A 15122-nucleotide genomic window follows, 5' to 3' on the forward strand; every position below is an offset into this window, starting at 1 on the left:
TAGGGTTCAATATTGAGTTGGCTCCGCCCTTTGCATCTATAACAGCTTCAGCTCTTCTGGGAAGGCCGTCCACAAGGTTTAGCAGTGTTTAAATACAAGATTATTAAGGGGACACATATGGGAATGACCTTCCAACAGAAAACTGAATAACTGCACAAATAAATAGATACTGAAAAGAAAATATATAGCAATGAAAAGGTATCTTATACCAGATATTATAAATCATATATATCAAAAATTTTGGGTGCTAATTTGAAAAAAAAAAAAAAAGTTTTCCTTTTATGATAAATATAAAAGTTCTACAAATTTAACATAAATAATTCTAGATTGGGCAGAATAAAATGGAATACGACGAATGTGGATTTACAGGACGCACGCCGATAAAAAGCAAATTTTATATCAGAAAAGAGACAATAGAAAGTTCAGGATTCGACCGGCGATGTCCTTCAGAAAACGACACGTATTCTTCATTATGGGACATTGTTAAGTGGAAATGATCCCCCCATAAAATGACTGGAATTAGGATAATTGCCTATAAAACGTGCCGTTCCCCGCTCCTACTCCTTTTTTTCATGTAAATAGACAGCGATTATGTTTAATATTCATACAGAAATATATAGAGAGAGAGAGAGAAAGACCCCCGCAGGACAAATTCAGAGGAGGGACCTCATTTCAGGGTGAGTGCGGAATTATTCCCAATGTATATTTTATAGAGCAATTCAATTTTCTGATAAGGAACCGTGTCCTGTATGACCAACAGCCATCTGCCACCGACAAAGGTACAAAATACAACCAAATTACATTTTTCCTCAGTAAGTGGGCCTCCCCACATTTTAGATCTCCCCCCCACAGCTCACAGATCCATCCTCACCGGGGGGGGGATACAATCTGCCCAGGGCTCCAGGCTATTTAACAGCAACCCAACCACCATCTAGGCACCCTTCAACAGGGATTGGCGAGGCCCTGCTCAATATTCAGGCTGATCATTTGAATTTTTTCCCTCTCCAAGTTCCAGAAACCTCTTCTGGAGGCAGGGGGGAGCAATCAAACTCTCAGCTTGTGAAGCCCTGAGCAGACCAGACCCACCAATCACTGCTCCTCTGATTACAGCTAACAGCAACCCAACCACCATCTAGGCACCCTTCAACAGGGATTGGCGAGGCCCTGCTCAATATTCAGGCTGATCATTTGGATTTTTCCCTCCCCAAGTTCCAGAAACCTCTTCTGGAGGCAGGGGGGAGCAATCAAACTCTCAGCTTGTGAAGCACTGATCAGACCAGACCCACCAATCACTGCTCCTTTAAATACAGCTAACAGCAACCCAACCACCATCTAAGCACCCTTCAACAGGGATTGGCTAGGTCCTGCTTAATATTCAGGCTGATCATTTGAATTTTTTCCCTCCCCAAGTTCCAGAAACCTCTTCTGGAGGCAGGGGGGAGCAATCAAACTCTCAGCTTGTGAAGCCCTGATCAGACCAGACCAGACCCACCAATCACTGCTCCTCTGATTACAGCTAACAGCAACCGAACCACCATCTAGGCACCCTTCAACAGGGATTGGTGAGGCCCTGCTCAATATTCAGGCTGATCATTCGGATTTTTCCCTCCCCAAGTTCCAGAAACCTCTTCTGGAGGCAGGGGGGAGCAATTGAACTCACAGCTTGTGAAGCCCTGATCAGACCAGACCCACCAATCACTGCTCCTCTGATTGCAGCAGAAGCCAAAAACCTGCATTTACCGCCTGACTAGGAGGGAGCTGCACGTAATTGCAAAAAAGTACAACCATGGACGGGACTTTGAGGTACCAATAACCAACAACAATTATGTAATAATTACAAAGATTTCTATTGAAACATGATTAAAACCATCAAAAGAGTTGTGTAAAGAGACAATACAACATTGGCTTGATAGGTAGATTAGGTGACACTATGATAGCCGTCACCTCATCCCTGGTAAATGGACAATGGTGGCAACAGGTCAATTGGAATTATAGCGGTGCCCAAAACAGTAAAGAACACATATAAAATAATAATTTATTACATAAACAACAGCAAATATAGGGTTCCAAAAAAATTAGCAGAGCATGAAACAAGTCACGTTTAATGGTCACTGATATCCATATACTGTATAGTAGGTGATCAGTATTTGATGTCATATCCCAACATGTTTCGCCAACAATGGCTTCCTCAGGGGATTTTTACAGACCACCAATATTCCATACAGCTCTAGTAATGATAAGATCATTTAAATAATAATAATTATTTATTACAGATACAGCAGATAACAACAATCATATGGGGGATATGACATCAAGTACTGATCACCTACTATATATATGGATATCAGTGACCACTAAACATGACTTGTAATGTATCATGCTCTGCTAATTTTATTGAACCCTATATTTGTTGTCGTTTATGTAATACATTTTTATTATATATAACGTATGTATTCTGGATTGTTTTGGGCACCTCTATAATCCCAATTACACTGTTGCCACCAGTAGACAATACAACATTGTTACTGTAAATCTGTCATAAGGGCCGAAGCCCAATGATAACCGCTTACGCATTTCAACTCCCAGAGTCTTCTTCAGGGGGCGGGGAGGGGGTTCTGATGAACAGAATAGAAATATGTGCTATGAAAAAAAAAATTCTTATATATGGTTATTTTTTTATAGAACGTATTACTATTGTGTTCATCAAACCCCCCCCCCCCCCCAAAGAAGACTGAGTTGAAACGCATAGGGCTTATTATTGGGCTTCGGCCCTTATGACAGATTTACAGTAACAATGTTGTATTGTCTCTTTACACAACTTTTTTGGTGGTTTTAATAATGTTTCATAAAAATCTTTCTAATTTTTACATAATTGTTTTTAGTTATTGGTGCCTCAAAGAGTCCCATCCAGGGTTGTACTTTTTTGCATATTATTATTGGGATTGGCACCTGACAAGTGAGTTTTTTAGGCACAGGTACGTATATATTAGCTACAGATAATTGCACAACTATTTACAAGATTTACCCCCCTTCATAACCAAGTCATTTTTTGCGATACGGCACTGCGTTACTTTAACTGACAATGGTGCGGTCGTGTGACGTTGTACCCAAACAAAATTTATGTCCTTTTTTCCCACAAATAGAGATTTCTTTTGGTGGTATTTGATCACATCTGCATTTTTTATTTTTTGTGCTATAAACAAAAAAACAAAATATTTTTTTACTTTCTGCTATAAAAAATATCCAATAAAAAATTGTAAAAAATCGAATTTCTTCATAAATTTAGGCCAATATGTATTCTGATACGTCTTTGGTTAAAAAAAAAGATCCCAATAAGTGTATATTGATTGCTTTGCGCAAAAGTTATTGCGTCTACAAACTATGGGATATATACTCAAATTTGTATTTTTTTTTTTTATACTTGTAATGGCGGCGATCAGTGACTTATAGTGGGACTGCAATAATGTGACGTACAATCGGACACAAACTGCCACTTTTGACACTTTGTGGAAACCAGTGACACTAATACAGTAATCAGTGCTAAAAATATACACTGTCACTGTACTAATGACACTGGCTGGGAAGGGGTTAAACATCTAGGGTGATAAAAGGGTTAACCGTGTGCCTAGCCAGTGTTTGTGTGTACTGTGTGTGCTTCTTTTACTAAGGGAAGTGATGGATTTTATTCCCTGCTCAGCAGGGACACAAAATCCATCACTTTTCCCCCGTCAGAACGGAGCTCTGCCCGTTTCTCTGCCTGACGATCGGTGGGTGCCGGCGTACATCCATTGCTCAACACCCGCAGATCGGCTTCTGCTGTGAGTGATCACAGCAAAAGCTGCACAAGCGCCCCCTGTAGGCAGAAGTGCACATTCACGTGTATATACAGTGCCTTGAAAAAATATTCATACCCCTTTGAAATGTTCCACATTTTTTTTGTTACAACCAAAAACGTAAATGTATTTTATTGGGATTTTATGTGATAGACCAACACAAAGTGGCACATAATTGTGAAGTGGAAGGAAAATGATAAATGATACAAATAAATATGTGAAAAGTGTGAGGGGGCATTTGTATTCAGCCCCCTTTACTCTGATACCCCTAACTATAATCTAGTGGAACCGATTGCCTCCAGAAGTCACCTAATTAGTAAATAAAGTCCACCTGTGTGTAATTTAACCTCAGTATAAATACAGCTGTTCTGTGAAGCCCTCAGAGGTTTGTTAGAGAACCTTAGTGAACAAACAGCATCATGAAGGCCAAGGAACACACCAGATAGGTCAGGGATAAAGTTGTGGAGAAGTATAAAGCAGGGTTAGGTTATAAAAAAATCTCCGAAGCTTTGAACATCTCACGGAGCTCTGTTCAATCCATCATCGGAAAATGGAAAGAGTATGGCACAACTGCAAACCTACCAAGACATGGCCGTCCACCTAAACTGACCAGCCGGGCAAGGAGAGCATTTATCAGAGAAGAGCCAAGAGGTCCATGGTAACTCTGGAGGAGCTGCAGAGATCCACAGCTCAGGTGGGAGAATCTGTCCACAGGACAACTATTAGTCGTGTTCTCCACAAATCTGCCCTTTATGGAAGAGTGACAAGAAGAAAGACATTGGTGAAAGAAAGTCATAAGAAGTCCTGTTTGTAGTTTGTGAGAAGCCATGTGGAGGACACAGCAAACATGTGGAAGAAGGTGATCTGGTCAGATGAGACCAAAATTCAACTTTTTGGCCTAAAAGCAAAACATTATGTGTGGCGGAAAACTAACACTGCACATCACCCTGAACACACCATCCCCACCGTGAAACATGGTGGTGGCAGCATCATGTTGTGGGGATGCTTTTCTTCAGCAGGGACAGGGAAGCTGGTCAGTGTTGATGGGAAGATGGATGGAGCCAAATACAGGACAATCTTAGAAGAAAACCTGTTAGAGTCTGCAAAAGGCTTGAGACTGGGGTGGAGGTTCATCTTCCAGCAGGACAACGACCCGAAACATCCAGCCAGAGCTACAATGGAATGGTTTAGATCAAAGCATATTCATGTGTTAGAATGGCCCAGTCACAGTCCAGACCTAAATCACATTGAGAATCTGTGGCAAGACTTGAAAATTGCTGATCACAGACGCTCTCCATCCAATCTGACAGAGCTTGAGGTATTTTACAAAGAAGAAGAATGGGCAAAAATGTCCCTCTCTAGATGTGCAAAGCTGGTAGAGACATCCCCAAAAAAGACTTGTAGAGAAAGGGGGTTCTACAAAGTATTGACTCCGGGGGGCGCCATACAAATGTCCCCCCACACACACTTTTCACATATTTATTTGTAAAAAAAATGTTGAAAACCATTTATCATTTTCCTTCCAGTTCACAATTATGAGCCACTTTGTGTTGGTCTATCACATAAAATCCCAATAAAATAAGTTTTTTGGTTGTAACATGACAAAATGTGGAAAATTTCAAGGGGTATGAATACTTTAAGGCACTGTATATGTAATTCTGCACAGAACGGCTGCCCTGTGGCAGTATATCTGCTATGGGGGGTGGGGGGTTAGTTCTTTTTCTGTTTTAATTTTTTTAAGTTGAAGGAAAAGGTAAAGTGATGAAACGTGGAAAATCCAAGTGCTTGTAACCTAAACTTGTTTATTTTAATTGTAGCCATTAATTCTCAATCTAGTTTGCCTGTATCTGTTTTATAACTCCCCCCCCCCCCCCTCTCCGGAGTGCAGCAAATTTTGGAGGCGATGCGTGCCGTTAGTTTCACCTTGCTGGCTCAGCGCTATTCCCAAATTAAATATTTATTTTTATTCCACCTCCTTACCCACGTTTCGTGGATTTATTTGGAAATAATTATTGCTAACAGCATGGGAGATATTTGTTCCTGTGATGGAAAACAACATTTTATTTGAGCCTCCGTCCCCGAGGAGAGCCTCCGCACACAGTGCCTGGTCAGCGAAAGGCGGCGCCCGTCCACAATTCACGTCGTTGTAGCTGCCTGAATGCAAACGACCACATTAGGCAGATAATTATGAATTTTGGCTCCTTCACAATTACTGTTTCCACTCGGTACCGTTTGAGTGTGAAATTAACAAAAGTCAAGACATTTCCAATCAGGAAAGGTAAATTACGAAAGGATGGAGAAGGCCAAGATCAGCACTAAGGTTCTCATCTTACCCAACCATTGTACTCAGCCTGGGACACATACAGTATATATGGGGATGCAAAGCTACAATATACACCAATTTATAACAATTTAGGTTCTTTATAAAGAGTTTGAAAACTAATCCATGCTTCTGACGGGCTAGGGAGCTTCTGTTACCCTAAGGCAGGGGTCTCCAAACTTTTTAAACAAAGGGCCAGTTTACTGTCCTTCAGACTCTAGGAGGGCCAGATAGAAAACGCCATAGGCTTGGCGGTCAGTGGGAGTAAAAAAAATGACAGTGTCTGTGGTCAGTATGAGAAGGAAATGTGCCCCATCATTGATATCAGTGGGAGGAATAGTGTCCCAACATTGATATCAGCGGGAGGAATAGTGCCCCATCATTGGTGTTAGTGGGAGGACTAGTGTCCCATCATTGGTATCAGTGGAAGGATCAGTGCCCCATCATTGGAATCAGTGGGAGGAATAGTGTCCCATCATTGGTATCAGTGGGAGGAATAGTGTCCCATCATTGGAATCAGTGGGAGGAATAATGTCCCATCATTGGTATCAGTGGGAGGAATAGTGCCCCATCATTGGTATCAGTGGGAGGAATAGTGTCCCAACATTGATATCAGTGGGAGGAATAGTGCCCCATCATTGGTGTTAGTGGGAGGACTAGTGTCCCATCATTGGTATCAGTGGGAGGAATAGTGTCCCATCATTGGTATCAGTGGAAGGATCAGTACCCCATCATTGGTATCATTGGGAGGGATAGTGCCCCATCATTGGTATCAGTGGAAGGATCAGTGCCCCATCATTGGTATCAGTGGGAGGAATAGTGTCCCATCATTGGTATCAGTGGGAGGAATAGTGCCCCATCATTGGTGTCAGTGGGAGGAATAGTGCCCCATCATTGGTATCAGTGGAAGGAATAGTGTCCCAACATTGATATCAGTGGGAGGAATAGCGTCCCATCATTGGTATCAGTGGAAGGATCAGTACCCCATCATTGGTATCAGTGGGAGGGATAGTGTCCCATCATTGGTATCAGTGGAAGGATTAGTGTCCCATCATTGGAATCAGTGGGATGAATAGTGTCCCATCATTGGTGTCAGTGGGAGGATTAGTGCCCCATCATTGGTGTCAGTGGTAGGATTAGTGCCCCATTATTGGTATCAGTGGGAGGAATAGTGCCCATCATTGGAATCAGTGGGATGAATAGTGCCCATCATTGATATCAGTGGGGGGAATAGTGCCCCATCGTTAAAGTCAGTGGGAGGAATACCGGAAAGCTCCCAATGCTTACTAGCGATCGGGAGCTTTCCGATCATGTGACCGCTGTGACAGCCAATCGCACCATTCACGTGGAAAGAATGCCTGCCTCCGCCTCCTGGCGTTTAGAATCCTTAAAGGATCCTGTTACTGTATATAATGATAGGTGAGGAATTTGTTCATTCAGACTTGAACTGTTTCTAACAGGTCCACTTTATTGCCAACAGAGCATCTACTGAACTCGGCAGCAACGTGGCTGACTGCTTGTCTGGCTTTATGGATACTAAACTGGTGATCCTAATCCAGAAGAAATGATAAAAAACAAGAATTCACCTTCAAATTACAATAAATAAAGGAATCCATTGGACAGGATAATGGATGGAGCTTGAGGCACCCATCATTAATAAACGAGTGCAGGGACCATGCCTGGCCATCCATGTCATATTCTATAGATCAATATTATATATATATATCGCATTCAAATCATAATTAACAGTTCATCACATCAATCCCATTTAATGTCCGGAAAAATGATCCACGGTGCAAAGCTCGCCACGAGATTCAATTTAATCCAACATAATAATTCATTTTATCAATCCCACCAGAATTTGATTGAATTCACAACGAGGAAAAATTCTTCCCCATACGGTTCCTTCATATACCTACAATAAACGATTAATTCCAACGTGTGATCTATATAGGAAGGAACTGCATACCAGATAATATCTGTCCTACATCACCAAAGAAGAGTATTGTCCACCATATTTAACCACTTTACCTCTGGAAGATTTACACTCACCTCCTGACCTCCTGACCAGGCCATTTTTTAGGATACGGCACTGCGTTACTTTAACCGCTTTGCACCCGGGCCATTTCTGACACTTCACTCCCACATGTAAAAATTTACTTTTTTTGCTAGAAAGTAACTTTTTATATATATATATATCAATGTCTTTTACCTCTTTTGGTCTAATGAGGACCTCCAAGGCCAAAGATAGCTGACATCCTTCTGTATGTAGTGGGTTGTGAGGCATAGTGGGTGCAAAGATGGTGAAAGTCATTGGGTGACGGACACTTCTTAGATGTAAAAGAGGTTTTATTTCTTTTGGCGGTCCTTTTTATATACTTTTGGGGGAAAGAGGAACCTTAGATAGTTGCAAACTCCATTGGCAGACTCTGAGACTTCAATAGGACAGCCATGCAGGGAAAGGTCCCAGCAAGGGGCCACATCTGCACTTGTAGGCAGAGGCGGCTCTAGACTTTGTGAGGCCTTAGGCAAAACTTAGACATGAGGCCCCACTGTATTATGAACTGTATTAGGAGGGTACAGTATAGGGGAGTGGACAGTACAGGGGGTAGGTAAGTGGGCATAATAAAGATATATTTTCCTCAAGCAGAGCTGCACAGGGAAACTGCTCTCACAGATCCTACCTATTCTGGTAGGCTGTCACAAAGAGAGAAATAAAGGGGGATGGGTGGAGAAAGAAAGAAAGAAAGAAAGAAAGAAAGAAAGAAAGAAAGAAAGAAAGAAAGAAAGAAAGAAAAAGAAAGAAAGATGGACAGGAAAGAAAGAGAAAGAAAGAAAGAAAGAAAGAAAGAGAGAGAGAGAAAAAAGATGGAAGGAAAGAGAAAGAAAGAAAGAAAGAAAGAAAGAAAGAGAGGGGGATGGAGGAAGAAGGAAGGAAAGAGATGGACAGGAAAGAAAGAGAAAGAAAGACAGATGGAAGGAAAGAAAGAAAGAAAGAAAGAAAGAAAGAAAGAAAGAAAGAAAGAAAGAAAGAAAGAAAGAAAGAAAGAAAGAGAAAGATGGACAGGAAAGAAAGAGAAAGAAAGAAAGAAAGAAGGAAAGAAAGAGAAAAAAAGAAAGAAAGAAAGAAAGAAAGAAAGAAAGAAAGAAAGAAAGAAAGAAAGAAAGATGGAAGGAAAGAAAGAAAGAAAGAAAGAAAGAAAGAAAGAAAGAAAGAAAGAAAGAAAGAAAGAAAGAAAGAAAGAAAGAAAGAAAGAAAGAAAGAAAGAAAGATGGAAGGAAAGAAAGAAAGAAAGAAAGAAAGAAAGAAAGAAAGAAAGAAAGAAAGAAAGAAAGAAAGAAAGAAAGAAAGAAAGAAAGATGGACAGGAAAGAAAGAGAAAGAAAAAAAAAGAAAGATGGACAGGAAAGAAAGAGAAAGAAAGAAAGAAAGAAAGAAAGAAAGAAAGAAAGAAGGAGAGGGGGATGGGGAAAGAATGAAGGAAAGAGAAAGAAAGAGACAAAAAGAATGGAAAGAAAGAGAGGGGGTGGAGGAAGAAGGGAAGGAAGAGCATCCCCTACATCAGTGTACTCACTGGGAGGCAGGAGGGACTGGATGGATGGATGGATGGATGGATGGATCAGACTCCCCTTTTCCTTTTCCTGGTCTTCAGCTTGAATCTTCCCGCCCACACATCCCCTTCTCTGAGGCAGAACAGAGAACACTGCCGAGGAGAGTGGGCGGGGCAGACAAAGGAGGAGAGGGCGGGAGGAGGAGGAGCAGAATCTCTCTCTCCTCTTCTGTCTGGCTGTGCGGGCAGCAGGGGGAGGAGGGAGATCTGTCAGAGCAGGCTGTACTGAGCGGCTCTCCCTCCCTCCCTGTGATCCGGAGATGTCTGTGAGCTCCGATCACACGTCTCACTCGCAGCCTGTTATCTCTCCCTGTAGCAGGGCGAGGGGACTCAGGACGGAGATCTCTGCTGCTGAATGAGGCGGCTCTCTAATTAGGTAAACGAGCCAGCTGTGCGAGGCCCCTATGACTGCGAGGCCTGAGGCCACCGCCTATTTCACCTAATTAGAGAGCCGCCTCTGCTTATAGGGGTGCTGTCTCCCATGGCAACAGTCCTTTAACAGTTCCTAACTCAAACATAATGCCGTGTACACACGACCGGTTTTGCCGTCGGAATAAACTCTGAAGGTTTTTCCGACGGAGTTCCGACGGAATTCCGCTCAAGCTGTCTTGAATACACGCGGTCACACCAAATTCCGACCGTCAAGAACGCGGTGACGTACGACGTCTTGTACTTGCTTCAGAGCATGCGTCATTTTTGGTATGTCGGAACAGCATACAGACGATCGGTTTTCCCGATAGGGATTTGTTCTGGCGGAAAAATATAGAACATGTTCTCTATCGAAGTCCATCAGAATTTTCGACGTAAAAAGTCAGATGGGGCATACACACGGTCGAATATACGATAAAAAGCTCCCATCGGACTTTTTCTGTCGGAAATTCCGACCGTGTGTACGGAGCATAACAGTTCTTTCAGCTTCACTACAACTGCTCCTTGTAGTAGTTCAACGCTGAGCTCCTGATCTCTCACTAGACCCTCTGATTTACTGACTCTGAATCCCATAAGCTCTACCAAGGTTTGTGGTGTTATCTCCCTCAAGCGTCACCCCCGCTTCTCTGCTGGGTCCCTAGCTTGGCACTCCAGATACTTCTCAAGCTTCACGCCTGCTAACTGGCGAGATCCCTGGCTTGACACACAAGGTCAGTGGCGTTGCTATGGGGGTGCGGGGGGTGCGGCCCGCACCCGGGTGACACCCGCCAGAGGGTGACACCCAGCTCAGACTAGCACCGCATTGAGAGGGGCGCCGCCGCCTCGGCTCCCTCCTTCCCTTCCGGGATCTCCTCTCCTCTGCTCTTTGCGATCTGCGGGGAGAGTGGGGGAGGAGGGAGTGAGGCAGAAATAGACTGGCTGCCCGGGACCCGACCGTCCCAACACACACCTCCACACAGCGCGGCCGCGGCTGCACTCACTGCAGCTTCCTCCTTGGCTGAGTTGGCTCTGACATGTACACAGGCAGGGAGGAAGACCCGAGGATGTGGAGGGACAACATCATGCTACAGCACCTGCCCTGAGGTATGCAACAGGAGTGTTGCAGAGGAGGGGGACATAGTGGTTGGGGGCATTGGCAGGTAACAACTATGCTGCCAGGAGTGCTTTTAGGGGGGTTAGAGAATAGGTGCTAGGGGGTGCTCTTTGTTTTGGGTTGGAGAGGACATGTACTAGAATTAGGAGAGGGCAGACTTGAAGTATGACCCCCCTCGCCCCAGCGCAATTCCTCTCCCCTCCCAAAGCACCCCCTAGCACATATCCTTTCACCCCCCCCCAAATCAAAGATCCTATCTCGGATCCATCCACCCCCCAAATCCCATTCTGGCTCCATCCACCCCCCAATCCCATCCAGCTCCACCCACCCACCGATCCCATACCCGCTCATCCATCCCCCTGATCCCATACCCGCTCATCCATCCCCCTGATCCCATACCCGCTCATCCATCCCCCTGATCCCATACCCGCGCATCCATCCCCCTTGATCCTGATCCCATCCCAGCTCCATCCATCCCCCCGATCCCATACCCGCTTATCCATCCCCTCTGATCCCATCCCGGCTCCATCCATCCCCCGATCCCATTCCGGCTCCACTCATCCCCCCTGATCCCAACCCGGCTTCATCCATCACCCCTGATCCCATCCCGTCTCCATCCATCCCCCCGATCCCATTCCGGCTCATCCATCCCCCTGATCCCGTACCTGCTCCATCCACCCCCCTGATCCCATCCCCAATCCCATCCCGGCTCCATCTATTCCCCCGATCCCATCCCCGCTCTATCCATCCCCCCGATCACATCCTGGCTCAATTCATTCCCCCCATCCCTTCCAAGCTCGACCCAGCCCCCGATCCCATACCCGCTCCAGCCATCCCCCCTGATCCCATCCCGGCTCTATCCATCTCCTCAATCCCATCCTGGCTCCATACATCCCCCCCCTGATCCCATACCTACTCCATCCATCCCCCCTGATCCTACCCCCACGTTATCCACCCCCCTGATCCCATCCCCGCGCCATCCACCCCCCCGATCCAATTCCGGCTCCATCCATCCCCCCAATCACATCCCATCTCCATCTATTGTGGTAGGTTGGGGGGGGAGAACCACACCGACCCACTAGCCTGCTTAGTGCCGGGGAGTGGGGGGGGTGACACCATGTATTACCGCACCAGGTGACACCAACCCTAGTGACGCCACTGCACAAGGTTGCTCTGCAAGGGTCTCCTCCGCTGGTTGGGTCCCTGACTTGATCACCACCTGAAGTTTCCCGATTCTCCACCGTGCCCGTTCGGTGAGAATACTGCTCTGGTACTTGCTTCAGTTACTCACTGTGGTCCCTGGTAATAAGGTGGTTGTCCCCTCAGTGGCGACAGCTCCCCTTCTACCTCCGACCACGACAGGTTCTCCGGCCGGCAGAACCGTCACTTCTGGTTGGATTGCAAGCCGCAATTCCAACCCTGCGCTGCTCTCTTCCTTCTGGATAGGCCCTCACTGAACCTGGCAGCCAGATGCCCCCCGGGATAGGCCCAAACTCCGGCCTAGCAGCCCGGGCAATACAACACACATCCACCCAGACAGCCATCCAGGTGGCACAGAACACCGATCACCCGACTCTACCCAAATATATAGGTTCTCCCAGCAGGCCAAGGGATTCAAAAAAACCCCTGCCCATTGGCTGAGATACCCCATATACCCATAACCCGACTTTGGGTTGCCCTTCTCATATCTAGTACCACCAAGTACCTGGCCACCTAGTAGTAAAAGAGAAAAGTGCAACAAGGCCAAACTTCGGGAGAAATCAATAGATTGCTATCAATCGACCAAGATAACTACTCTTGGCAAGTATATTTGTTCATTTCATTTCACGTGAAGAAACGGACTACTAAGCTAACTAAAACAAGTGTCTCAAAATCAACATCCCGATGTGTCTCAAAAGACCCGTACGACAACTCCGCATAACTCAAGCGGGAAAGGGATACCCAGAGCCCCACCCACTTATAGACTTTTATATTGAAGGGACACTGAAGCAAGAAATGGTCCATCGTCTCCACCACCCCACCACACACCACTCTTGGACAACCATTGTAGCACTGACCCCCGAAGGAGCTGCTGATTTAAATTGGGTTGTTGCCGTCACCCCTTACCTGTAGTTTCACCACATCAGGAACTTAGAGTCTATATTGGGCCTAGCGCCCACCAATGTATGCACCAGTCACTTAGTTCTTTTTCCAATGCTTTATTACAAGACAACTTGAAAGAAGTAGCAGTAAAGAGGTTGAAGGGGAGTTGCAGATACCTTTTTGTAGCAGATCACTTACAGACTCTTCGGAATAAAGGACAAAACACAGTTTTTTCTCACTTTATCTTGTATGGCTGGGTAGATCTCTGCCACAGATCTAGCAACCTGCAAGATGTCTGAATAAGCCTCTCTCACAGGCTTAGCAGCCAGCATACGCCTGGATAAGTCTCTCTCACAAACTTAGCAGCTAGACAGTTAGTTACCTTGATTGAATTGTGGAGCAGCTTCTTCACAGTACCAGAACCTTTAAGCCAACCCGGCGGTACTGTGAGGGTAGGTTAGAGATAGGTGCGTCCTCCAAGTAAGTCACCAGGCCCTTCTGAGAGACCAGCCTTCATCCTGGCTCTCTCCAGCAAGGGTCCTCCCCTGGATCTCCTCAGCTTGGCTCGGCTTCTTCCTAGCAGGCAAGACAGCCTAAGGACCACCTCTGCGGTAGTAGGCCCCAGACAGGCTTCTGGGCCTACTTGCACAGCTGCAGTAACGTAGCCTCCAGCCCAGAGGTCAAGACTCTCCTAAGCACATGGCATCCATCCCATAAATACCTTCTCCCAGAATGCACAGTGGCAGGAACCTCCTACTGGGCTGTTTCTGAAAGAAGAATTTGCACACTGTCCCATGGTACCAGTGAAATCTACTGGCAACAGTGGGAGCTGCACAACCAAGTCAATTATAGAACAGATCCAGTAAACTATATACATTCAATCTGAGCTGGTTACAGCTCAGCCAAAAACTTTACCTGCGAGCACCTGGTCAACAGGAGCAGGGCGCTACACATGGTTCTCCACAGAGTCATGCTTCAGGTTGCCCTTCACATCGAGTCTGCCATGGAACCAGGGCCAGGCCAAATCCTGAAACTTTAAAGGGATTCTCTCCAGATTATTAAAAGCACAGACCCTCCCTCATAACAGGGCCTGGGCAATTCCTCAAGGCCAGTGGCTCGCTAAAGGCAGATTCAACAGCCCTCCTCTCTAGGGCCTTCCTAGGAAGAGACTTCATTCTCTCCGCCGTCCCTCGCCACTGCTGAAGCATTTTCAGGCACGGGGCAACGTAAGCTGGGCACTTACCATGTCGGACCTTTTTTTTAAAATTATTTTGACATTAGAGTGTAAGCTCCCCTGGTGCAGAGACTGATGTGAATGATTTGGAGTTCTCTGTATGGGCACCTCTTGGGAACCTGAAGCTATGACTGTATCCTTTGATTAGAGTTAGGATAGGGATTGGTGACATCTCCAATGTGACGCTGGTGACAATGAGAGACCCACCTGCACTTGGTGTCCGTCCTGCACATCAGATTGGCCTGCAGCTTGGAGATGATGATACAGATCACTCTTATGAAGATCACAAAATTCACCTGCAGAATGACAAGATTCACACATTGACGTCACACATTCAGAACTGCTTTACTGGAAATGATTGACTTTCACCTGTAATATAGAGAGATGCGCGCTATTTATTATAAAATTAAAGTGCAAAACCAGCCACAACTTTCTTTTCTAGTTTTAGAGGGAGTTGGGAAGGATTAGCACCCCTGTCAGATTTTTACTGCCATTTGAGGAGCCATCGGGGAGATTTCCCC

At 45.4% G+C, this 15122-nt stretch overlaps 1 protein-coding gene across 1 annotated transcript in view; it reads right to left on the minus strand.

The window, feature by feature from the left end:
- Positions 1-15122, minus strand: part of GLP1R (glucagon like peptide 1 receptor) — a 234669-nt gene that overhangs the window by 16419 nt on the left and 203128 nt on the right. Inside the window, exon 10 of the mRNA XM_073628986.1 lies at positions 14809-14897. Within this exon, the coding sequence (XP_073485087.1) occupies positions 14809-14897 (89 nt within the window). The remainder of the gene's footprint in view (positions 1-14808; positions 14898-15122) is intronic.

This window comes from Aquarana catesbeiana, linkage group LG04 (genome assembly GCF_042186555.1).
Source record: "Aquarana catesbeiana isolate 2022-GZ linkage group LG04, ASM4218655v1, whole genome shotgun sequence".
NCBI lineage: Eukaryota > Metazoa > Chordata > Amphibia > Anura > Ranidae > Aquarana > Aquarana catesbeiana.